At 37.1% G+C, this 26,914-nt stretch overlaps 1 protein-coding gene and 1 long non-coding RNA gene across 4 annotated transcripts in view; one reads left to right on the forward strand and one right to left on the reverse strand.

The window, feature by feature from the left end:
- Nucleotides 1-26,914, reverse strand: part of LOC105835246 (teneurin-a) — a 461,026-nt gene that overhangs the window by 254,099 nt on the left and 180,013 nt on the right. The window contains 2 exon segments of the mRNA XM_028191729.2: nucleotides 21,008-21,181; nucleotides 23,049-23,075. Coding sequence (XP_028047530.1) covers nucleotides 21,008-21,181; nucleotides 23,049-23,075 — 201 coding nt within the window.
- The window catches only part of LOC118644281, a 107,918-nt gene that overhangs the window by 74,419 nt on the left and 6,585 nt on the right, over nucleotides 1-26,914 (forward strand). The gene's annotated exons all lie outside the window — the stretch shown is intronic.

Below are 26,914 nucleotides of genomic sequence, written 5' to 3' on the forward strand. Positions count from 1 at the left end.
TATAGACAATTACGTTTTTAATTACAATCGAAATACTGGAACATATTAATATATTTACTCCGCGTTTTTATTTGAAACATGGAAACGAAGAATATAAATACGTATAATGGCAGTGATTTTTCCAATCTACGAAGCAGTTACGTGAACAATTTTTCATATCATTATTGAGCGGATTTAACGAACGTTTTATACACGATAATATTAAAATGTGAATGTTTTTTAATCCGAATGAGTAATAAATCGTGTTCGAGTGAATGAATTTTAAATAATACTTCATGGCATCTTTCATGGCACTCAATTAAGATTGGAATTTAAAACAAAATATCTTTTGAAAAATTTGTTTATATAACAATTGTGAAAATTTATTTCATAACGCAAAAAGTAGATATTTTACGTAATATATTTATTATTACAAAATATTAAATGATTTTATCATTAAATTAATTAATAAAAATTTTTATTTGTAACGTATTACAAATGTTAAACAGATTTATGAATTTTGTCGATAACATAATCCTGCAATCACGTCCCTCCAATTTTATGTGATACGCAGAAAAATGATCCTCGTGCTAAGAAAAGTCGATTATGCAATCTTAGTTTTTCTCTTTTAAGAAACGGTTATTTTTACACAAAGAATATTTTCTTGATAATAGTTTTAAAGTACACTCATTATTTATTTGAAACAATATTCACTTAAAATCAACTTCTGTGTACATAAATAGAAAAATATATAGTGTAAATAAATTACTTGAATTAAATATACATATATAATTTAAGTATACTAGACATCACAGACGCGCGCTTCGCACGCGCTATTTGTCTTTTTGTTTTTTACTTTTTAAAAATAAATTGCAACGATGATTATATAGATATCCATTTATAGAAATTTGACAATTGTCAAAATTCAATGTGTTTAACATTAATTGTGACAAATGTAATTTATTTAACGTTGTTTTTAACGTTTTTAATTTATATAACGTTGTTTTTAATAAACAGTTTTTAATGAACACATTTAAAAATTTGCAGAGAGTCAAAAGTAAAACATGATGAAATTATACATTCGACGGGGTCGAAAATTTTAATATAAAATTATATATTCAACGGTGTCGAAAATTTTATAAACACATGAAAAACTTTGCAGACAGTTAAAAGTAAAAACATATTATAATTAAATATATATATATATATATTTAATTAGAGAGAGAGAGAGAGAGACAGAGAGAGAGCGCCCCTTCTATTCCTTTCTAATTTTTCTATAAATTCTTTTTGTGTTTCTTTTTTCTTTTTTGCTATTTCTGGTTAAATTTTTATTTATAATATTCTTCGTTTTCTCTATAAAAAATAGATATTACATTCTATAATCTCTCATGCTGTCAGATATAAATTTCCAAAATTTATGTAACAATTAAACAATAACAATCTTTCTAGCAACGATAATTGCAACGATAATTTTACAAATAACCATCTATACAAAGACAGCTGTCAAAATTTAATTGCAATAATAGTTACTCTTGCAGCACGAAGTAAGCGCAACAAAAGAACCAATCATCGTGCAAAACTGTCAACAATAAAATCGGTAACATCTCCTTTTTAAGAGTGGATATTTCAAATATTTTATATATTTACAAATTTATTATAAATACATTATAAACAGAATTTAAATCAAATTTATTCAAATTATATTCTGAATCTTAGTTAGAATTAAATTTAATACTTTAATGAAGAATATTAAGTTAAAAACAAGAATTTAATTTTTTTATTATTCTAACTTTTCTTCAATACACTTTTATAATACTCTTTGAAAGAGTATAAATTTTCTTATTGAACCTGGTAATTAGTTTTTATAAAATTTATAACGAGTATATATTTTAAGATCGAGAAAAATTCTTTGTTAAAGGTAAGAAGTACTTACTAAAACAGGAAAAGTAAATTGAATAATTACTTTTCTTAACAACAGAATTGATATTTTTCTGTACATAAATACGCGTTATTTTCTTCTATATGAACACGATATACAACGTTTATGTAATTCTGATTGTGATTATTTTGACAGATATTCTAGGGAATATTACATTTGAGATTTGTTAAAAAAATATATATAGTACGTGACAGTTTAATATAAATAGATAAAATCCCTACTCCGTTTCTTTGGTAGATTAAGAAATTTTTCTTTTCTTTAAAACTGATATTTTAAATATTCGAAAAATTTTTGCTCCTACCACTTTCTTTACAACGATGAAAATTTGCTGTAGAAGAGTATGAAGAGGTTGTTCCAAGCTTAAAGCGACCGCCGTGTAGCGGCCATTAAAGTAATCTACTTATTTAATACTTCGCGGACTCGGCGCACCATTAATTTCGCTAATTTCCGCAGCCATTATGCATGTAACACGTGCAAGCTTATAATGAGCTAAGCTTCGAACAGTATTAACGAGGAGACGCCCTTTTATCGATTACTACCCTCACTGATGTTCCTCGTCCGCTTCACGATCGCTTAGAATAAGAACGCCCTCCATCAATATCTCAGTCGGTCTCCACAATTCGTCTCCGAGATGCTCATTAGGCTACGGGCGAACTAACGATCTGATCGTCGCAAACAGATCGCAAATAAATGAACTTTCTGAATATTCTTAAATTGTATCATTTGATGGATTGCGCGTGAAAGCGTGAAAAGTAAAATTTAAAAAACGTGATAATTCATTTCCAACACATATATAATTTAATTTAATTTAAATCAATTGCTTAATCTAAAAAATGCACCATGATGCATATCGAGACCATGTTGTTAACCGTTAATTTGCTATTTCGGACCTGGAGCGAAATAATTCTTTAATATTCGTATTACGCAATTCCGCCGGCGATCGCCGGCAACGACGGCAAAGTTACATCCTGAAGAAAGCCGCGCGGTTTCTTTTCAGACTGTAGCCCGTTTAAAGTTTCATGCACGGGAAATCGCGCCGAGGCGATTTAAAGTATGCATAGGTTAATCAAAAAGCCGAGTGCGCGGGGTGAAAAAGGCCGCGGCGTGCTGCGTTCGATTCCCGACTAAGGCTCGTTGGGGATTTGTGGAGACCCCCTGAAACTGCCTGTCTGCCCGGCTGCGATCGTTGCCAAGCTGGCTGCCACAGAATTTAACACCGTCGGTGGCGCGGCCGCTGGTAAATGGCGTGTAGAAGTTAAAATATAATGGCGATGTGTGCGGCACACGGGGTGGCGCACCGCAGCAGCAACATGCGGCGGGCGAGGGCAGAGCTATGCATAGCAGATTATTTCGCCGTCTCGGCGAAATAAGGTATCGGCACTTTTCCGCAACACCGGCAACCGGGATGAGAGCGCAGCAACCTTCTCCCGGGAGGTCCTCTTTAACATTACCGTCAACGACTTGGGAGTAGACTGCCTCCCTCTTTTAATGAATATTTACGAAGGACGCATCGGAGGAATTTCCCGACTTGCTACACTCGACACGTTAGACGTCTCCATGCAAATAGACTTTAGTGCACCGACACTGTAGAACGGTGTGCTTTTGTGAGCAAAAGATTAACACGTGCCAATCTCTTCCTCGCATGTATATTAATTTACCAATTATGTTTTCGCGAGAGATACTTTTTTTTTAGTATCAAAAATATACACACTAGAAGAATTGATTCTAGACTGAGTGTACGCGCGAACCGGGTCCAAATGATATTTTAATATTTAAGTATCCTATGCTCGCATCGCGCACACACATTTTCTGTTAATAAAACGTTTAATAAGAATCGTCCTTTGAAAAAATAAACTGATTAGTTTAAACCGTTATTTCAAATGGCTTTGTGAATAAAATGCAGACGTAAATTTTCATGTATAAATGACGGGAGATGCACGCTTTACGGGCTTTAGTCATGTGCCCCAATTTCACGTAGATACGTGTTAGCATCGTTGGCTCAGCTTACGAGCTACATTCAATCCCCTGGTTCTTTCTCAGCTGATCTCGTAGCAGATCTAGTTGCTAGAAACTTTGCATAACGTAGAGAGTTACGTTAACATTAACGATCTCGTGATGACCCTATCTCATTTTGAGAGAATAGCGAATTAGTTTGAATTCAACATACATACATTTTATATATCGAAACTGCATCGCAGCTAATGTATTTGTATTTTCACATATAATATAAATTGTGTAATTTATAATATATAGATAATCAAAATTACATTGTAGTTTTTTATTTGTAAGATAATTAGGCACACGCGTTTTATGTTGAAAAAAAAAAACATGAAATATGAATATTGCACCACTATATCCTAACTTAATTCCGTATTAACATATATTATTAATCTCATATTAACGTATTAATTTACTTTATAATTATAAACATGTCATAATACAGAGTATATTAATATTATCAAATAGGTATTTAATTAAAAGTGCGCACATATACATGCACCATGTATAAATTGCTAGAGCATAGTTATTCTATACTACTGTTTCAAAAATGCAAATTACGTTTAATAATTTTTGGATCTGTATGTGTTTAAATATTACATGTGTGGAAATACACACGTTAGAAAGACATACAGGGAGGATAACGTCAGGAATTTGTCTCTGCGCCTCTGCAAAATTTTCTCGATACAGTCGCTCGCAATTCGCAATCGCTGGAGCGTGCGCGTGCATTTAAATTTGCAAATTAATCGAGAGCAGGGGCGGATATCTCTACACACGCGAGACATCCGGTATCGAGTTACCGGATGTTTGCGCGCCGCGTTGTCACCGAAAGACGTCGCACTGTTGCGTAACTCCACTACGCGGTGGCGGATAAATGCGGAGGCTGCTCCGTAGACCGCGATTACCAATTTAAGGAGCTCTTCTTCCCTCATACGTATGGATTTATTCTCTCGGAAGATATTGACATGCAAATTCGCCTCTCGCGCGCACACCGGATACACGTGTGTTACATGTGCGTGCGTACGCGAATCCATCGCAGTGCCACGGAAATACGACGACGTAATGTGCACAGCGAGTTACGAGGCGTTGTAAGATTGCATCCCCTTGTCACCCAACGTGTCGTGTTTATCGCACCTCGGAAATGTAAAATTGATTACGAATATTACACTATTCAAGTGCTCGTCATACTCTATTCGTTTCGTCACTATTAATTATGATTAAAGGCATAATGCTACTTTTAAAACTAAGAAATTTAGATTACATAATTTTTTTTATTAAGCACAAATAAATTTTCATCTATTTAAGCGAACGATACTTTTAACATCGCGAGGTTTTCTTCTACATTTTAAAGTAATGATAAAAGCATAACTGTCACTTTTTCTTAGATTTTCCTTTCTTTTATCTGTAATATATTTGCAGATTTTAGAACCGCGGAGGATCGACGACACGTTCGTCCGTTCGTAATAAAATGAAAGGGGAAAGGCCGGGATGTGTCGGCCAGAGGGGTGACGCATCCCCTAGGCAGTACCGGGAGAGAAATATTCCCTGCTTTCACGCTCTAACGATATAATAAATCCCGTGATGTTCACATCGCGTCCGCGAAGTGCTCCTTTAATTTGCGAATCGCGTTTAACTTTGTAGCGAAAGTAATGGCTTTGCTTTGATTATTATTCGTATCTCATTGAAAATATAACTTTCTATTTAACCGCGAAAATATTGTTCCCATTAATCCGTCTATATACATCCTCTCCCCCGAAAATACGGGAATTCAGAAATGAAGTTACATGAACGCGCGCGCACGCAGACAGTTTCCATTTCTCTCAATTTCCGAAATATCCAGTTACTGTTGTCCTACCAACATTTCGGCACGTTCTGCCACGGCTACGGTGTATCTTTGCGGCGTATTGTTCATACAAGAAGTCCGCGCAGAAACGGTATTGCCGACTATAACATAAATATTGTTTCACATATCTACATATGTTGGAGCGAACGACTTCGCATAGCGAATCGTTATCCCCTATATTCTGTCAGCGCTGTCGTGCTGTCAGCGTCGCCGTCGCTTTCGCCGACTGCTACTGCAGTCGTTCTCTTCCTCGTCTTTATCGTCGTCATCGTCGTCGTCGTCGTCGTCATCCGTGTCTCATCGTCTATACCTCGCGTCGCGTCGAGGTACTCGGGCCAGGAAGTCGCGTCAAGTTCGCTAATGGGATTTACATCTTGGCTCACTTCAGGCAGCCGGCGAGATCCATGACGCATCTTCGAGACACGGGGCGACGACATCTGCCCCAACCGTTTGACAAACTAGATAATAATAATTATCGCAGCCCCTTTCCGACCTGTTATTTCAAGAAATGTGCGAATCGCAGTTTGTCAGACGCACGAAACTTGCAAGTTCAACAACTTTCTTATGAATTCGAGGCTGCTCTACGTCTCGAGGTGTGCGTTGCATACATCGATCGATTGCCAAGGAAGATGCTAATTAATTTGCGTTGTTCCTAATGAAAATACGCTCGAGATAGCGCGTTCTCATCAAAGAGAATTTATATTGTTTCTTAGTTTTCTTTGATTTATGCAACATAAAAAAAAACAATTTCGAGAAAGAAATAACCGTGTAGTTCTATTACATAATTACAAAATATCGAATTCTATTTTTATTTATATTTATTAAAAACCGCATTATTTTGATTCTCAAGCGGAGTGAATTATTTGCCGTATAAATATAAATGAATAGTACAAGGACTAATATAATAATTGTTTCGTTATTATAATTACAGTTTGTAAAGATTTGATATTTTAATATATGAATATAAAAATATATGGCAAAATATTTTTAATATTTTAAAACTTTAATGAGTCAAAAGTAATCGATAGGCAATAATACATTTATGAAAACAGTTGTAATTTAAAAGAATAATTATTTTGCAAATTAAAAATCCAAAAGGCATAAACTATAATTATGTTTTTATCGATATGGCATTCTTTAGAAGGATAATTCAAATGAAGTCTACAAATCTGCACTAATTGCGAGAAATTCAACCGGATAGCATCAGCGTCCGTCATCAAATCGCCGACATTTTCATGCTATCGCGCAGATGGTATTTCACTGTTCCTATTATATTCATGTTCGGATATTTAACAATCGCTTGCAGGAGCTCTGCCTAAGTAGTCCTCTTTTTGCTGGCATAATCGCCAAAGCCCCGTGAAGCTCAAGAGACGGCGGCGGTCCGCCTTTTGCTTTTCGCGCGCGAAGGATTAACTCCGTCCGTCCGTTTTGCACGAGCTTTTTCGTCCGCACGCGGCCGAAGGGGCGCACGGTCGGTGAAGGAAAAAAAAACGAAAGACACGAGCAAAGAAAGAAGGTGGATTAGGGGGAGAGAGAGAGAGAGAGAGAGAGAGAGAGAGAGAGAGAGAGAGAGAGAGAGAGAGAGAGAGAGAGAGAGAGAGAGAGAGAGAGAGAGAGAGAGAGAGAGAGAGAGAGAGAGAGAGAGAGAGAGAGAGAGAGAGAGAGAGAGAGAGAAAGAGATCGAAGGAAATAAAAACGAAGAAGAAATACATAGAAGAGACAAAGAATGAAAGAGATATTGAAGGGAAAGGAACTATCAGGAAAACGAGCAAATTCATCGTTCTCCGTCGTGTGTGCGTCGCCGTGGTAAAGTATTCAGCTAACCTCCCTCTCTTCCCCTGGAGAGCAGTCCATGGCAACCCCCCTTTTTCCTTTTCCACTTACAGGGCATATAATTCCCCTTACGCTCGTGCATCATACACTCACTTATTTTTGCGCTACAATGAACCGGGCGGACGTGGTGGCGGTGGGTTAAGCTCAGAGGCGGTTAGCAGTACTGCGGAGAGAAAGAGAGGGGGTAAAAGTATGAGGGCTGAATGGAGCAAGGGAGAGAGAGAATGCGAGCAAGAAAGGGGCGAGAAAGGAAGCGCGACCCTGCGAGCCCACGCCCGGATAAATTATTACTTTCGTCCTTCGTGAAGCAATATCTGTGCTAATAGGAAATCACGAAGGGCTTCTGGGCCTTCCTACTTTGCGCGCCCTATCGTTCTCTTCGCGAATTCCCTTCGCAACGAAGCCAGCCAACCGGCGACAGCGACGGCGAAGCGCGAAGAAACGATCGCTATTCTTTTCATTGCGGCAGTAAAAGCGAGGTGAGAGATTACGATCGTCGGGCAAAGTGCGCGACGGCTTCTATTCACGACGACTTCGTGGTGCGTCAGCTCGCGACAGGTACGGAAAATCGACGTGGCGGTAAAAACAGACGCGGATCACATAAAAGAAATCGCGTATTGTAATCGTAATTTACCGGTACAGAAACACTATTGGAGATATAATGCTTTCTTTTCGATAACTAGTATGTCAAGTACAAAGAATTAGAATCAAAATCTTAATATAAAAATATCGAGGTTTTCGGATTGTAAATAAAAATTAGCGATATTGCGTTAGAATTCGCATTCTGCCTCCCCATTGGCAGGCGAATGATACAGTGTCTTTGTATATAAGTCAAGAATGTAAAATTAATTTATTATAAAAATGTAGTGACTTATTTCCTTGATTTATAAAAGCACTACTTTAGAACATCAATATTTAGAAATGGAAATAAGTTAATTTTTATTTTTCAATCTTGAAATAACGATCTATTTTTTCAAATTTAATTTTAATATTAGATTTAATAATTCTTTGTTAATTATTAATTAACAATGTAATTAATAATTTCAAATGTCTTTTTTTTTAATATTTTTATAATGAGGTATGTCAATATATTAACTAATTAAACTCTGATTGTGCATATACAATCTCTTATTTAAAAAATTATATAATTGAGCAAACTTTAAAAGTTTCTTATATTTGAATATTTGTAAATGTTTTTAAAAAACGCTAAGTGTTCTCTACTGGTAGTAAATTAAAAAGATGATCCTTTTAACAGAAATTTTAATAGAAATTTAATTTTTCTCTTAATTTTCATGTTTGTGCACACATATTAAATATTGGATATGTCAGGCAAGAACTAGGCAATGAATTAATATCAAGGAGTTTGTGTCTGTATTTTATTAACGGCTCAATGCATTTAGTTTAGTATACAAAGGTATATATCTCTTCCTCATTATTTCTCTTGTAAAATTCAATTTATATTTCGTTCGTAAACAACGCGATTTCGTCAAGTTAATATCCGTATTGAATTGACATTTACACTTGAGGAATTTCATTATGCACCGCCGGATGACATTGCGCAATAAACGCGATGACATTTGGAAATAAAAGTTTTTATTATCACAAATAGAATATCTGCAGAGGGAGATTAAATTATCATTTGAGGCAATTTAATGAATAGACTATAGATTTTATTATGCGACGTTCTGACTCGAAACGTTGCATGAGAAACAAAACTTTTCAATAAATTAAAACCACCATGGTTAAATTAATAGTAATCTCGATGGGCATTAAAAAAAGAAATAATTGTGCTATGCAATAAGAGATTTGGACTAGATTTTTATAAATCCTTTATTGACGAGCGACGAAAGAGCTATATCTATATATAAGGGAGTAGGGGAAGATATCTAATAATGCATTAATGAAAGGTCAACCGCCGGCATAGCTAGACTTGCGGAAGGACGAAAAGAAATAACGAGCAATAACGGTAGTTCACGTTCTTCGAATATTCCCAACGGCTCAGATTCTCCGCGCTCAACGTCTCCACGCGACTATATAAACGTAATATACTATATAAATACTTTCGTCACGAGAGACGTGAAAGCAGTCCCATTTTCCGCAGTTCAGCGCCGTACGTTTCGCAATTATTATCGCGACGTCGATGCCGCAAATATTTTTGCTAATTATCCCGCCAATGACGCGGCCAATAGGGCGGACCGGTATACAGGATGGCTTTGAGAATGTGAATAACAGCCAGGGAGGGACTGTCACTCCGGAAATAATATGAGAAAACCAACTGGCGGTGCGACGGCAAGATTGTATGTAGACAAAAAGAGAAAAGCAGGGAAAAAGAGAGAAAGGATCGTGGGGTGCTGCGCGGAGACAATTTGCCGAGAATTTCAAGAACGCGACACCTCGATCGGCGCGAAATGAAATAAGCCAACGAATATTAATTCAGGAACGCCCGAGAGCAATCGCAGACGTGAACGCTCGATACAGGTTATCTGGCCTGCCCTTCAGAACACGCGCAAGAAGAGATTTTCCCCTACGAAATCGCGTTCTCGAGGCATCGATATTCTTCGACACTCTCACAGCCGCCAAATATCTTTATTTAATAATAAAATATTTACTTGTTTCCCGTAATTGTTGTAGAAAATTGTATCGACTAGTAGCGCACGCTACCAAGTTCCCCTTTTCATATATATATTTCGGTAATATAAATTTATTTTCCAAATATTCACTTACGAGTTACAATTTTCATTGGCTTAGTATCTTAAATTTATGAAGCGAAAGGAATAACGTAATATCGTGTAACACGTAACGTAATATCACTATTCAGCGCCGGAAGACCTTTGTTTCACAAGCAGCCACGAGGGGAGGGGAACTTTATATCCCATTTCGCTAAATCGTAATGCGCATTCGCTCTCTTCATAGCGCTTTCAGGCATCGCGAAGATTATTCGTGAGTAGGCAAAATCTTTCACCCCCGCGAGCGCGTTTTCGCGCAAACGAAATTCGCGCATAAAGCCGATCCGCAGAAAGCGGCACGAAGCTCACTGAACGCTCACAGAACTTAATGTGCCATATGTGCACGCGCGCGTGTGTGTGACAGACACATACGTCCGTATGCACCGTACGGTCGCACGTGTGGCACCTAGTAGTATAACGCGATATGGTCACGCCATCGCCTCTGGGATTCTGCCGGTTTCCCGCATGCAACTTATGATCGTTACTAACGGAACATTATGTAACCCGCGATAAGCGCATAATAGTTCATTCTAATCGTTATTTAAAACGCGCGCCCGTATCGTGCTGGACCTGTTAACTCCTCTGTAATCTTCCTGAAACGTTACTAATTGTATTAAGTCGGCCCTAGCCCCCGAGGCGGCTGCGAATAAATTTACGCCTTACTGTAAAAAAGGCAGATCCTTTTACGACCCTAGAGGACGTTCGTATGCGTATTATTTTTTGTTAAAATTAATTAGTTAAATACCGTTCCGTATTTATATTATATTACATTAATGGAGGAAGAAACGGAAACGAGGTGGTCGTGTTAGGCGATCGGATCAATTCTTGAGAGCAAACTTTACTGTTTAAGGCGTTTACACGTGCGATAGTTCATTAATATCGCATGTTTCCCATTCAATTAACACATTATCAAAAATGTATTAACTTCTACGCGAGTTTTTAAGAGAGCGGCGAAGCCCGTCGTTTAACGCTTTACTCTGCAAGTTTAAACGTCGCGAACTTTATTCATTGGCGTAAATGATTCCCCTAAATTGCGTTCGTGAGATTTGCAAACAAAAGTGAATCAAGAGGCGAGAAGCCCGTTGAGGTTTATAAACGTTCAGGTGGCGAGAAATGAAAGAAAGAGAGGGGGGGTGGGAGCGAGAGAGATCGAGTTATCTGTAATTTGAATATTTATGGAGCGGCGTGAGTTAACCGTAAATTTTTTTCATTTTAATAATCAACTCACAAATTTAGTTCGTGTCGTCTAAACATTCTTCAGTAACTTAGTGAAATTGTGTATCGCGCTGAAATGTATTTTGAAGTTATTATTCTGAGAATCAATAGACTGATAGAGGAGAAGGTGGTATTATGGTCATTTGTAATGTTTCCATTACTAGAAATTATGAGGAATTCTAGTGGTTACTTATGGAATTATTTGATTAGTAGCCCGCAGTTATGCTGTGGCACTAATATGTCAATACAACAACAACCGACATGTTATAAGGCGTTTTTATTTTTTGAGCATTTTGAAACCTTTAAAATATATTTGAACATTAAATTATACTTACTTTTTTTCTTTTTAAACTTAGGGCGTATTATCACATAAATACACGTGCATTTGAGTAAACAACATATTAGCATTTGAGTAAACAACATATTGGAAATGTCAAATTTTTCATTTGAAAGAGTGATTATTAACAATAATTTATTATTAAGGTAGAAGATAATATTATGAACTCTATTTCCATTTGTACAATAACGAAGTTATTGTACAAAATGTAGTTCATAATATCATCTTCTACCTTAATAATAAATTATTCCAAATGCAAAGCACTCGCGTAGGATGATGACCGTAAAAACAGGACCGCTATCATCGCTGTTTGCAAATATTACTCACATGGGACGATGCTAAAGCGTCGCGAATGGGTATGCGTACTGAAGATAACTTTGCGTTTTTATTCGAATATCGCATAGGCGAAGAACCGATATAATATCGGAAATGGCCGAGAAAGTGCTATTACTTTCTCCGCTATTACATAAGGCGTCGGCATGTTCGTATTAGATTCGTTTTGCCGGCTCATGCGCATTCAGCTATATGCCAATATCATAAGCTTTAAATTTACTTTCTTGGTGAAATCGGTACGCGATCTCGATACAGAGAAAGAAAGGGAGAGCAGATGAGAGAGAGAGAGAGAGAGAGAGAGAGAGAGAGAGAGAGAGAGAGAGAGGGGGGGGGGGGAGAGATTTTATATCGGAATCAGTTGACTTTGTGACTTCTTTTACTTCCAGCATTAGCTGTTAAATGTTATCTTTTTCGAATTCAATATAAATTATTAATGTCACATCAGTGCAGCCATATTGCTTACAGCTAAATATTTCTGGTTATGTGAATTAAATCTTTTTCTTCGTGTAAGAATATTAATGGAATGGTTTTTCATTGGTTTATTTCAGAAATTGCGAAATAGTTATCCTACTCATTAAAATACCTTCATGAATGGTTTTATAAAATGATCCGAGAGCTATAGAAAATTCACTTAAAAGAGAATATATACAAATTTTCATCAATGCCATCATTTAAATAAGAATAATAACCTCTATATTTTAAAGTATATGTAGAAGATGGAAACAATTATTCAAGATGTGAAAATAATTAATTTTTATATTACATCAAGACAATTCGTCTAAGTCAATCAAACAATATAGTTGTTGTTAAAATATTAGTAGTTGCAGTATCAAGAAATAGTCTGGTTGAAACAACCAGGTGTAGTTATTGCTGCAACACAAGTCATTCAACAATAGCTCTGTGGTTGCAGTAAACATATACCTAGTTGTTCCATATTTTGTATCAACCAGATTTATGTATCGACCAACAAAAGACTGTTTTTTTTTTCATGTACGAGAGATTATTTTTAGAAGTAATAGTAATATCAAGGTGTTCTTTTTCATTTAACATTGCTTATTTTGCCGATACTCGCATCCGGCGGGTACACAGTGGACTTAAATTACTGCCTCAGTTTCTAGAGCGTACTAATCTTGAATTAATTACACAATTCTCTGCCTTTCTGGTGCTACTGCCTCGCACTTTCTTATTACCGCTTCGTTAGTTTCGTCCCTTGAATTCCAGTCGTTAGATATGCCAAAGTCACGAAGTACCGATTGCGCTCGACTAGAGATACCACACAAATACGATAAACTTTTCGACAAAGTTGAATATAACGAAGTTAACAATCGACGAGCATGCTAGAAATGTTTGGGATAGCGAAATAAATTGAATGTATGTAATCAGATATGATTTTGTTTCGTCGAATGAAATATTTTACATTATATTGTGTATTTATTTCTTCTAATTTAAATTTGGCCACAATTTTCTCTCTCCAAGCAACAAATTACACTTCCGCGAACAAATGTCTTGCCCGTTAATTTAGCTATTGAAATTCGATTATCGCGTATTTTGAATATTTGCGGTCTCTGCTCCGCGAAATATCGGAGTTTCCGCACTCTCAGGCTAGTCGCGAAGCTCGGAAGTTGGTTATTATATTAAGAAAAAGTCTCCGTTAGCGGAAATTGGATTTCACTTTTAACCGCGAGATGGAGGTTGCTTAAGAGTCTGCTTCGCTGGCTGGATTTTGATTGTAAACTATTCTATCTCGTTTCCACATTCCGCAAGCGAACCTCTTTGCGCCATCCTCGCCGCGCCCGAGCCATAGGCAGTCGTCCGCGTACAGAGATATTATTGGAAAAATATATCGACGCTATAAAAGCCGTGGAAGCCTTTAAGCTGAAAATTGCTTTCAGCCGAAAGTGGGTGTTCCGCCGCTGCAATATTTTTCCGGAAGCTAATATTCGATTCAAGGCGTAAATTCGATAATCGCGACGCATAAGCGCACCGCATTAAACGTGGCATTAATGCCACCCCTCTCTCCCTCCTTTCGTATCTCTTGTAAGAGTGTGTGTTATTGTGCGCTGCATTTATAGCATTGGGGTTTTATTTTGAACCAATGTTTACTGACTGGGTGTGAATAATCATGATAATTTATAAATGATTTCCATCGGATATTCTTAGCTATAGTCGAATTTGTATTCGTATTGCGCTCTGCTGTAAAAATACACAGCAAAAATTTTCACAATCAATTATGTAATTATAATCATTTCTGATAAATATAGTGTTTATCTTTTTTTAAATATTTGTTTTATAATATTTTAAATTTTGACTTATAATCCCTTAATCGATCGAGTGATTATTTCATTGCAGTGAAACATTACTTTTTCACATGCTTCTATATAGGTAAAAATTTCGTGACATACCGTACCCGCCACTAAACGAAAATCGTCTCCACTTTGACCTGTGGACATCTTATAAATTTTCACGCGAGCCACAAGCAAAGACGATAAGTATTTCAGTTCTCCAGGCAGCGGCGCTATTGTTGTCTGGACGATAACATCTCGCGCTAAATCCAAGCCTCGCATCGGTACCACGAGGACAGTTTGAGTTATGCCGCTTGGTACCACAATGAGGAAACTCGGTAGGGGTGGTTAGGTGGACGACGGTTAGGGGAATGGTGCACGACAAAGAAAGAAAGTCGAAGTGAGAGGGAAAGAGGGAGAGAGAAGTGAATGGTAAGGGTAAGACCGAGGATTTATAGGAAGAAACTCGTCTCACGCGAGTACGAAAACCCCGTTAGACCTTGCATAGAGTATGTCTACAATGCGACTCGTTTGCCTCGAATGGCTTGTATCCCCGAAGCACCCACGATATCCCGTCATATAAAGGGAATGTATCATCAGAGAACGCAATTGATTTCCGAAAAATAAATTGTACAATTGTGTATGGAGGGCGTATATAATGTAAGAAGTTATGGTCTAGTAAAACTAGATCATAACTTCGATTAGTTCTCGTAGCAAGTTTTTACATAAACTGGTTATCGATATGACTGGCGTATTATCCTATAGTTTGTGCAACCCTTCGCGAAACAAGCGAAAAATTGTTCGCTTACATTCGATTACGTTCATTACTTTCGGCGTATGTGTTTCGCAATAATGGAAAATCAATGAATCGAGTCGGTCCCTATCTCTTCCGTAGTTTCCGCAGAAGCGTTCGAACCCAGCCGAGATTTATCATAGGCTATAATTCTTATTAGAATAATGCTACGGAGGCTTCCCGTTACCGTTCGCGCCGCCACATCCGGTAACGCGTACAACCTTAATATGAGAGAGAGTTTCTCTCCCGGTTGCTTCTCTCTCTCTCTCTCTCTCTCTCTCTCTCTCTCTCTCTCTCTTTCCCGTTCCAAAATATCTATATTTAAAGCAAAATAAGCAAAACGATGTAACCAGTAGATGTGTGCGGTGTAGGTAATCAGCGGTGGCCGGTGGATGCAGGAACGACGGAAATTGCGCGAAACTAGTGCGAGCCCTATACCGCCGGGATTAGTCTGTCTAATGCGCGTCCACCGTTACAGAAGTTCACTCGGATGCTCTGAAATATGAAGTGGCTTCTGCGCGGTTCCATGTTTATTCCACCAGCCATATCTATCTTCTGCATGGTCGAAGTGGCGCACCGGGCGCAGCTAGGACATCGCGTTTGTCCACTTTGAGCGGTCGTACCATTTCGCGGGATCGAGTTAATCTCATGCTACTTCCTGAAATAACCTCCTTCGGCTAAAGACGGAATATCGACGTACTCTGTGGCGGCCTCTCGCGCGTTTATCAAATTGGGAAAGCTTATATCTTACTTTGTATATACCACTTACTTCCTGCATGGATTTTCGTTGAAAAGTTTTTAGCTTTTAACAAAACTTCCAACTAAAAATTATTAGTAAAAAATGTTAGAATCGAGAGAGTTATACGTGAAAACAAAACAATAAAAGTTTACGAGGTATATTCTCTAATAAAATTGTTAAAATTATTTCAGCTTAATTATTATATATATATATATATATATATATATATAATAATTAGTCTACTTTGGAGAATTGGTAATTGATGCTGCATTATCCTTTGATGAGAGCTTACGAATAAAATATGACCTAATATAATATTCAAGTAAGTGGGAGTACAGAAGTCCATTAAATATAATCTTCTCAAGCAGAAAAGTATAAAGATTAAATAAATTATCATATTACGTCAAAGAATTAGAATATATCTTATTTAAATAATTAATCGTCGAATCTTACTGCTTTGTTATTTTAAGTCTTTTTGTTATTTTCTTCTAATAGAATATGCAGCTTTTTAAATTAATATATATTGCGTAAAAAAAAATTAAAAACGTTTTTACATTCAAGCTAGTAATAGCAGCAGAGGCAAATACCGGATTCAAGAACGGCAATGCGTTTCGTCGGCGCAAAGCGAGAATTTAATAGCCGATGAGACTATATGCTCTTGTTCTTCTTACAACGTCGTGAACGTTCTATAAATTGTGAAAAAAGCGTCCTATTATATTCTCGTTGCTGGTATGCTCGTTTTACTTATCGTCGGAGATGTATCTTGCATCTTTAAGCCGACGCGCAATAGGTTAAAGGCAATTTGTCACGGCACGCGTTATCGCCGTCGTAAACTTTCTTCTTTCATAGTAACTACGCGGAAGTGAGCGTTCCTTTAAAACACGTTCGCTATATAAATTTAATTATTTGTTTATTAGAAATTTAAAGGCTGTCCCTCACCCTTCTCTCTCTCTCTCTTTCTCTGTCTTGTGTCAAGATACAAAAGAGTGCAATATGCATTTATTATTCGATAACAGAATATGCAATATAATTTTCTGAGAAAATCTAGACGTTGCGAAAGAGGATCGATACGTGTTAAAGGATGCTCGAGAGAATCGGATACGAGATCGCTTCAACGTTCTTGCAACGCCGGTGTAAGATGTAATCGACGGCGTAACGAAGTTGCCCTGAAACGACGTAGGTGCTGATTCGAATAGCGAGGCAACAATGACGCGGGTCGGCTCGGCGCTCGGCTCCATGGCGTGTGCACCAGTCTCTCATAAATAGTAATTAGCGGTAATTAATACAAAGCAATTTGAGCAGGGGGAAAATGTCACGTAGTTTTCGTGCGTAATCTTTGTCTGCAATCGTCTCTCCAATCAACCAACCGACGCGAGGTTTGTCCGTTATTCTTCATACCCTTTGCAACTCTCCCTTTTTGGTATAATCGCCCCCCTCTCTCTATCTATCTCTATCTCTGTCTCTTTCTAATTCATGTGTGCAATGACCTCGGTGCTAACACGACGATTATACTAATAAAATTTCCGTCCACTTTACGACGCGGCCTCTATCTCGGCGAGACATTAGGAAGCGAGGAACCCCAGAAGAAGGCAAACATTCGCCCGCCTTTTACCCCCGCGTAAGCAAACAACGGCTCGCAGATCGAGTTCATCCTTCGCAGGAAGGATGCGAAAGTTCGGAGAACGGTGAAGGCGCGTAGTAGAAATTCCCATTGGAACTCGAAACGATTAAAGGGATCCTTTGAAGCGTCATATCGCGGGGCGGTGCCTTCTGGAAAATCAGCCAGGGTAAAACGGTGTATGACGATCTCCCCCTCGATAGCAGCTAATGATCTCGCGCCTAGTTTCAATGTAATTCATATTCAATTTGAGATTGTACGCGTGGATTATTAAGTAAACTCATTTATTACAAAACTTGTTAGTATTTCGCACTTGGGCGTTAGTACTTATATTTCCATTCTTCTAATATAATTTTTAAACTCTTTAACATTTACTTGTAATTGCAAAGAGAAGGCCTGTGGCGAATTGAGAATGTCGTTGATATCTTTTGCATGAAAAACAATTTTAATAAAAAGTTACTTATACGTATAGTATATTCGGCAACATCTCTTTCGCCATAAAGTAGCTGGACAAGCAAGTTTCGTCTGGAGTTATATTTATAATTATCTTAGCAAATGTCTCTTAACGAGAGAGAAAGAGATGCGCGAGGAAACCGAGTGAGTGCTCGCATACGCTCGCGTAAACTTTACAGAACTATGGGTGGCCACTTGTACTTAGAGCAAAGTTATGAAGTGTCATTAACCAACTGCATGTAACTTACTTAGTACGGGTGCATCTCCAATCTGTTCATTACATGACTTTCTCTTGCTATACTCACTTCACTACTAAGCAGTTACATTATTCTTGACACTAACAGTCTTATCTCTTAATATTATATAACGTGAATTTTTATGTTGAATTGTTATGCTTTTGGCAATCTTACGAAGTTTTCGACGTTAGTTGGAATATTTCTCACGTGGTATATACAGGAAAATTAATGAAATTGTTATCTTTATTCAATATAAATGCAATAGTTGATACGGCGGAATCGTTACAAGTCTCCCTAGAGTAATTCTGTGTTACTTATTCACGTGAATTTCGATGAGCATATCCCGCGAAAAAGGTATTGAGGGAGTTATCTGCTGCGCACCGCATCGCTATTGCGCGACATCGCTGCTCCCGAAGGTGCAACAATAATTATTTCTAATTTCCAGTTATGCAAAAATACGCGAAGCTTAAGTACCCCAGATAATAATATCGGTCTCTCTCTAGACAGTCCCGGAGGTAACGTGAATTTTTTCTCACAAATTATTTACTCGACCGTCGAGGGTTAAAAGCAATCTTTCGAAATGCTTTCAATAAGTTGAAATTATGTGATTTTTTGTTTTTTCATATAATATGTTTAAATAATACACATTTCGATTTTTATGTTACATTTGTACATAAAAGAATATCGAGTTTTCATGTATCCTTTAGAACATCTCTTTTGATGCTAATGGAAAGTATCGTATTCGATATAAAATGAGCAACGGTTTGTAATTAGTACGTAATATGAAATCTGTAATAAAATCTATCTAACTGCGTTCAATGCAAGTGCACGTGTGCGTCAACCTGTCATTGTTTCATTCGCAAATTTCGAGAAACCTGTACATTATTGACTTGCTGACAGGATGACAATAAAGAATATAAATTTTATGTAATTTGGTATACATAAACAAAAAACTCATTTACGCGTTGTATAATATAGTGAAAAACACATGTACGCTTTAAATTAATGTGTAAAAAGAAACGATTTTATGAAACAAGCTGCTTTACTATATACGTAAGAATTGAAGTTCTTATATATTTATCGCAATATTTACATGGCCTGATTATATTATTGCATTTTTTTCGATTTTTACTTTTTGATCTCGTTTGGTTCGACATTTTTTAAATTTTAGCAATTCGACATATCTCGACGAATTTGAAGCAGCGGGATTATAACATCGTGCCAATTTGCGTGCGCATTTCTATGGTGCTTGTACTAAATACCGTTTCGTTGTGTGCGCGTGAATAATATAACTTTCAATAATTTCCTGGCAACAGATTTGATGCCACGTAGCGTATGCATATTTTAACATGGGATCACATTATATTCACATAAAGCATAGCGCTATCCCAAGATTTGTCTATATATTGAGGTTTGTTTATAGCAGCACGTGGCCGGCATTAATTAGTAATTGACGCGGAATCAATATTGTTAAATCCCGTTGAATTGAATTGAAAATGCGCGCAATTCTTTGCGCGAGGGCGAACCACTGCGTTCGGTCAAACTTTGCGCTCCGTTAAAACGGTACGGATTATCGAGAATGCATTACAATAAATTCTCGTGTAAGCATAGTGAGCCATGTGAGCATTCGATATACTGGCAAAACGCTTCTCGTAAAATTCGAGTGATCCCGTAAAAATAGAGCGCGTCGAACAGCGTTTTGTTTATATTCCCATAAAAGATCTGGGATCTACATTTTTTTCGGTATCTTTTTTTCGTTTTATCAGCAAACTCGCAATGCGAGAATACTTTTCAGTATTTAAACGACTTCTTTTTAAACTTACATTATCGGCAGATAACGTGCGTATTATTTAATGTCCATCACAATTTCCTGTGATTTCAAGAAATTAAATAATTGTGTGTAATAACAAGCTGTTGCTTGCGCGTATGTAGGAATAATTATAGCAAGAAACAAAGTACAATCAAACGTTGCAAATTGTAATACCGGCAGCCTCATTAACTGTCATCACACATGAATAATCGCGCTTATTAATATGTCGCGTTTCTATTATTATACAAGTGTTTAGCGCAGTGGTACGTGAATCGAATGCAGCCGTACGTTAATCACACGTATATGTAATCTCCGTGCACATGCGCGCTCCAATATTCAGAATCGCCATGGCCAGTACAAACGATGTTTAGTCGCAGGAATATACTAATGGTATGTACATAGAAATATAGAGAAACGAATATATGCTGAGTATATTTACAATGAATTAACGGGTGCTTTAATGCAAATCTCCCCCTTGATCTACACCCCATTAGTTTAAACAGATACCCCATACCCATCGCGTACACATCTGCACATCTACATAATTGGCGCCGGAGCATGCACCAAATTAAACATTCGCCAGTGAAAACTGAACCGCGTCATATATCACGTTGGCGAAATGGATCATGTTACGATTCAATTGTCATTATATTGCTCTTTTCATGGAGCACTAGGCGGCGTCCGCGCTCGTACACGATTTTATATGAGTTTACAGAGGAATGAATATGCACTCGCGCGAATTTAAAGGAGAAATTTTTTAAAACAGTATACACATTCAAAGCTACTAATAAAGTTAACAGTCAATTTATGTTGCATCTTCAATCTAGAGCTTAGGAATTTAATTTTTCGAACAAATTAGAGATTTTCACTTACCCGAATACGTCTCGGTCGGCATTTGATCACTTGGCACAGTGAAACTGCCCGATGTGTTCGGTGGGCAACCATTTCGGTTTTGTTGCGTACGTAAAGTATGCGTTGCGTGTAAAGACGGTCCACGCGGCGGTACTTCTGGTGGCGCGGGTTCCGGAGGAGAATCTCTACCGGTATCTGGAAATAATAATATTAACATTGTACTTATCTCTATTAGATTGCACATTGCTTTTTACAGCACAAGTCGCGCTTTAATAAAAAAACGCATACGAAAAATCTTCTAAAAAACATTAATATAAAACATTATACAATAAATGCGTGTGACGTAATATTATATAGCAACATTGAATCAAATTGAATCGATTATATGAGAAATCAAACTATCTATTAATATTTATTTTATAAAAGAAGTATAAAAAATAATATTGATCTTTAGAATATTTAATCTCACAATTTTTGTAATTTTTTTGCTTTTTCAAATAACAAATTCATTCAATACGTTCCATAAATCCAAAACATTTGGTGTTTATCTTGCGAATTATTGATTGATTCATTGTATCGGTGTAATTTCATCTATTTCATTGCGATATTGTTCTCCCTTACGTGAGATTCATGAAATTCTAGTCTGCCTGTAGAAACCCCGCGAGCAATTAAGCGGCATCAATAATTAGGCATCTCCTCGTAACGTTTTATGCATGCAAATTCAAAGAATCTATCTGCCATTACACGACGAAATTGATTACCCATTATAGGCGAAGGAGTACACAAGGAAATACTGAATAATAGTTGAGTACCGTAATTGAGACATTAACGGCGTATATTGCAATTCCGGTGTCATTATCCATAAATGCACATTAAAAGCTGCGACAACATGCGACACGGCACGATGCGTCATGTGTCTCGCTTTGCACATGCGTACATCTTCAAGTAATTCATGCATATATGTATACGTTCATGATGGATAAATTTTCTGAGAATTTCGTTATTTCTTGTGTTTAAAATATAAAGCAATTGTGGCGGGTTTCAATAGGGCAATACTAAAAATTTTCCGTTTCTATCCTTTCACCATTGAGCCCTTCGGGGCTCAGCGTTGCGAGCGTTCCGTAGTTAAGTTACTTATAAAGTTGTTGAAACTTGAAAGGAACTCCACCAAAGAATAATTAAAGTTAAACCTAAACATAAAGGGCACAAAAGAGCGCCTACCAGGCATGTCGAGGGCAACAAAAATATTTGAGAGTTTATCCGCGAAAAGCTCATCTCTTGTATCAGAAAGGGGCCAACATAATTGATAATCAGAAACATTGAAGTGCCGTTAATCAATATGTCGAGCACAACTAGAAGATAACAGTTAGAAATTTTCTATTTTCTTCATTCGTGACATTTTATACAAATGATTTGTATAAAATGTACGGGCACTAGTTAGGTTGAATTAGCCAAAACAGTCGACGATGACGCTATATAAACCGATACCATGTTGAGCATATATACATAATTGGAGCAATGTATAACCATTAAAGGTTGTTAATGTTACAGAGCACATTATTGTAAATCAAGTTTAACTGCAATACAGTGGTCTATCGCGCTTTCGTGAAGCTACGTAACTTGGTTGTGGTAACTCGGATGTGGGATAATGGAATTTCGGTCCCTGGTCCTGCGGATTAAAATCTATTAAGCGAGTCGTTATAACTTATGAATGTGTGTTGCAAATGTCAAGACAATTACTCGAACCACAATAAACAATATTTTAACGTCTCATAGTAGACATTTTTTGCATCGGCAAGCAGGCCAATAGCAAGTAATCTCGTTTAACAATTACCGAGAAAAAGTTATATAAAATTTTCAGGCGACATCAATATCATTGAAATATTAATAACATAAAAATTAAATAATAAAATAAATGAGAAAATTATAAGAAGATAATAACGGAATTTGTGTGATATTTTCCCATAATTGGTTTGTTGTGTCATATTGTGTTCTTAACAGAGAGATAAACATCAAATCTCTTACATGATACATTTGGTCTTGCTACAGATTGCTTACATACCTGTGAGATAAATAGGCCTGGGTAGACCTGTGCGTCAAGGAATGTGCAGAGAGAAAAGTGCATTAGTGCGACGGGATTGGCATGTGCTCATGTGAAAATTTCAATAAAGTATTATCATGCAGATGAGATGTATGAATTAGTCGAAATTATTATAAATACATGACAGATTTATTTTAAAATGTATAAAAGCACAAACTACTGACCTTTAAATGTAATAAACGATAATATAGTTTTTCAGTTTTGTAGCGGTGTATTATTAAAATATACTATATAAATGAAATGAGAATGATTTTGAGGTGAAAAAATTGAGGGAAAATTAATTTAAAAAGTAGAATGAATGCTAATTTCTCGTTGACAGTTAGAAATTTTTCGATGATTAATCGATGCCAAGTGAGAACTCGATATAGAATACAGTAGGTGCTATTTCGTAATTAATTTAATAATTTTGCGGGAAAAACAAGATCACAAATGCATTTTCGAGTGTGATTGAATCGGATGGCATTGAAGGTTAATGCAATTGTCATGCATGTGAATGATAATGATATATCTGCAATATTCGCTTTCGCTTCCTGACAACGAGACTATTCTAGATTTTCGACGCTTTTCGTCGTTATCACATGACCGGATCGAATTCTAATTAATTGCGGAAATTATAAACGCAATAGCGAAATTATTTCTGCGAAGTCACTTGGGAGCAGCGTCGATATTTTCCGTAATAAGCAGCAATAATCGCTTAATTAAACCGGATCGTGAAATGCGCAATGCGTAGCTGTCAGCGCCAGCCGCGTCCGTCGCGTATCTCGGACAACTTTACCGTCGAAATATACATTTGTTCCAGTTATTGAACAATTTGCCGGTATCGTTCGAGTGCTCGGAACACCTGTAACGCTCAATTACAAAGTCGATATCGTACCGACAACGGGATAGGAAAAATCTCAGAACCGGTGTCGAACAGTTATAGAAAGAGCCGATCCCTCTTTGAATCAGCAATCTGTTACTTTGCAAGTCTTGTGCGCTTTGTAAAACGACGCGCTGCAAGTCGCGCGGAGAGTGCAGTTCCATTTTCGTGGTGGTTACATCGCTTTACGTGCGTACGCGGTACGAAATGCAGCAGCAAATTAAAGCCCGGGAAAAGTACATATTTGAAGACGGTTCTTCTGAAATTGCGAAATATGCTATACGTTAACGTTAAATTGCTAGAATGCGGGTGAAAGAGTTAAAGCCGGTTAAATTTAATCCGACGACTAAATTGCCAAAAGCAAAAATATCGCGGAACGAGCGCAGCGGAATTTGATGATTCGGTAGATCAATTATATCGACGATTGGCAACAAACAATTTTATTATCTATTTGATGGATGCACTCGATATCATCTTTTTTTATATGCTTCGCACACATATGCGGGAGTCGATTACTCGTTAACGTAACATGTAATGATGTGAAGATTTGTTGATTTCCACGTAAATTCTACTGAATTCTACTAAACAACTTATTGCACTGGATATGTAAATTCGTCGGCATAACTAATTACACGCAGCAAGGATAGGAGATAACGCTGCCTACATGAAGGTTAGATCAATACGGTTCCAGCCAATTATAGCTAATGCTGGTACATCATTGACCAGTGGTCAAAACGCGTTACTGTCTCTCATAAAGCATATGCTAGCGTTTACAGAACGCGCAAAATAAATCATGCAGTTTCTGATGGCAATAGATGCAGTGCAATCTAATTCTGCAAAATGATGAATATGATGTAACTCTGTAATATAGATTTCACTATTTACATAATGTGGCTTATGTCTCATGGCAAAATATACTACTCTCAAATTGAAATTTGTTGTTCCTTTTTACAAATAAAAGAATTATTTTTTTAAAGAAATTAATTTGCATATTTTGTGAGTTCTGCATTTGTAAAATTTAAGCAGTTTTGTTTATATAGAAGTTGCACACACGTACGTTAAGTTTTTTTTCCTAAATATACTTTATTACAGTTGAAAAAATATATAATATTTTATATTTTATTCAAATACTTCAATCAAGACGTTTAACTGTCTTGACACAGTATTTAGCAAGGAATTTATTGGATACTGCTTTCGACTGTTATTGCAAACGTGACAAGCGTACATGCACGTATTTGGCGTTAGTACGACATCTAATTGGACACATTATTGAGCAATACAACGTCGCCGACGGTATGTCTTGGCCAATCGTTGTGAGCCAATTATGTAGTATGCTAGCGCATCACCGATACCGAGTTCAACCGAGTTATCCCTCATCCGCGGGCGGCGAGAAGGGTTAGTCAGACACTGCAAGGGGATGCAAGGTAGCCGACAGTGACTTGATGCGGTTAGCGATTCGCGTCTGTAATTCGATTTGTCGGTCTAACGCCTCCGCCGCATCGGGGAGTACACGTTCATGTAAATACGAATTATTTGCCAGCGCTATATCCCGGCGCGGTATTGCCGCGATGGTAGGTGCTGTACCCACTGTCCGATAACCAGTCCAACGAATCGTCCCGGCTTGACTCCTTCCGGACCAAACAGTCTAATAAACCGAGTTAGCATTCGTGAATGCTTCGTCCGAACTGTCTCGTACAATTTCTATGTGCCGCTTCTGCCTTCGTTCGCGCCGGACACACAAAATTTCATCCGTATCTCGCCCGGATCCATTTACCATTGATAAATTGTTGAAATATAACGCTTTTTACTATATTTTTTGATTTCCAGTCAAATAACAGAACCGAACTGCGTTTACTTACTCTTGATTAATGTGATCTCTAAATTTTCCATTAGGCAAGGAAAAATAATTTAATATGTTTGAAATAAGATGAGGTTCCATAAAACAGTTTTGTTATGATGAATTTTCACGGAGGAGAAAGTTCATAAATATCACGTTGCTCGTAACCTAAGCATTATACGATAATTTACGACAATTAAGCTTGTGCATTGATTACATTCGGTTTGAGTTATTTATCTTACCGTAATGGTAGTAAAGTGGCGAGACAAGCTCGTTATAACGTCATCCATAAACCTGATATCGTAATTTTAATTCTCGCAATTTTTTTTACCGTCGCGGTGAGTATTTTGTTTTCTTTTACAAATATAAAAATTGACCCTTATTTCTGCGAACGATAAAAAGATAATGTTGCAAACAATTTAATGTAGTAAAAAATTTGCGCTGCCATAGATAGCTAGTCCGGAAAAAAGATAGATTAAAAAGAATAGAACGATAATGGTAATGGCGAACACGAACTATTGGCATAGTTCGTAAGTGGCGCTCGGAATTATTCCTATTCGTTAAAACTTGGCACTTGTCCAAGCGGACACATTCGTATACATATAGTTTCCCGGATAGTTATCGTCACAAAAATTATTCGATTGTATTTAGAAGTGTTCTTCGAATCGAGTGTTCTTGATTAAACACTATGATCAAAAAGCAAAAATTCGCAGTTATTTACCTGACCGAGTGCTTATCCGACCATATTATCGTTTATTAAAAATATCAATATACTTTCGGGATATAGCACGTTTGTTTTTAAAGTTTTTACTTGACTGTATAGGTAAGTCAATTGATTTCCGTATGCATTTATTTTGTCCGTATATGTAGCTTTTACCGCGAAACCTATATCAATCGAACGAATTGATAACATCAAGTTTGCTGGTGCGCATGATTCGTTCCACGGTATTAAATGCAACAACCCGCATCAGAGTTCGTCAAAAATTACCGACTATCGTCGAACGATTGCGAAAGCCTGCGGAAAATTTATTTTTCACCGACGGTAATTTGCTTTCTGCACATTTACATTGTGCACAATTGTTAATTTTCACAAAAACTGTGCACTTCTCTTAATTGATAATGTATCTGTAC

The sequence above is a fragment of the Monomorium pharaonis genome, chromosome 1, assembly GCF_013373865.1.
Source record: "Monomorium pharaonis isolate MP-MQ-018 chromosome 1, ASM1337386v2, whole genome shotgun sequence".
Lineage (NCBI taxonomy): Eukaryota > Metazoa > Arthropoda > Insecta > Hymenoptera > Formicidae > Monomorium > Monomorium pharaonis.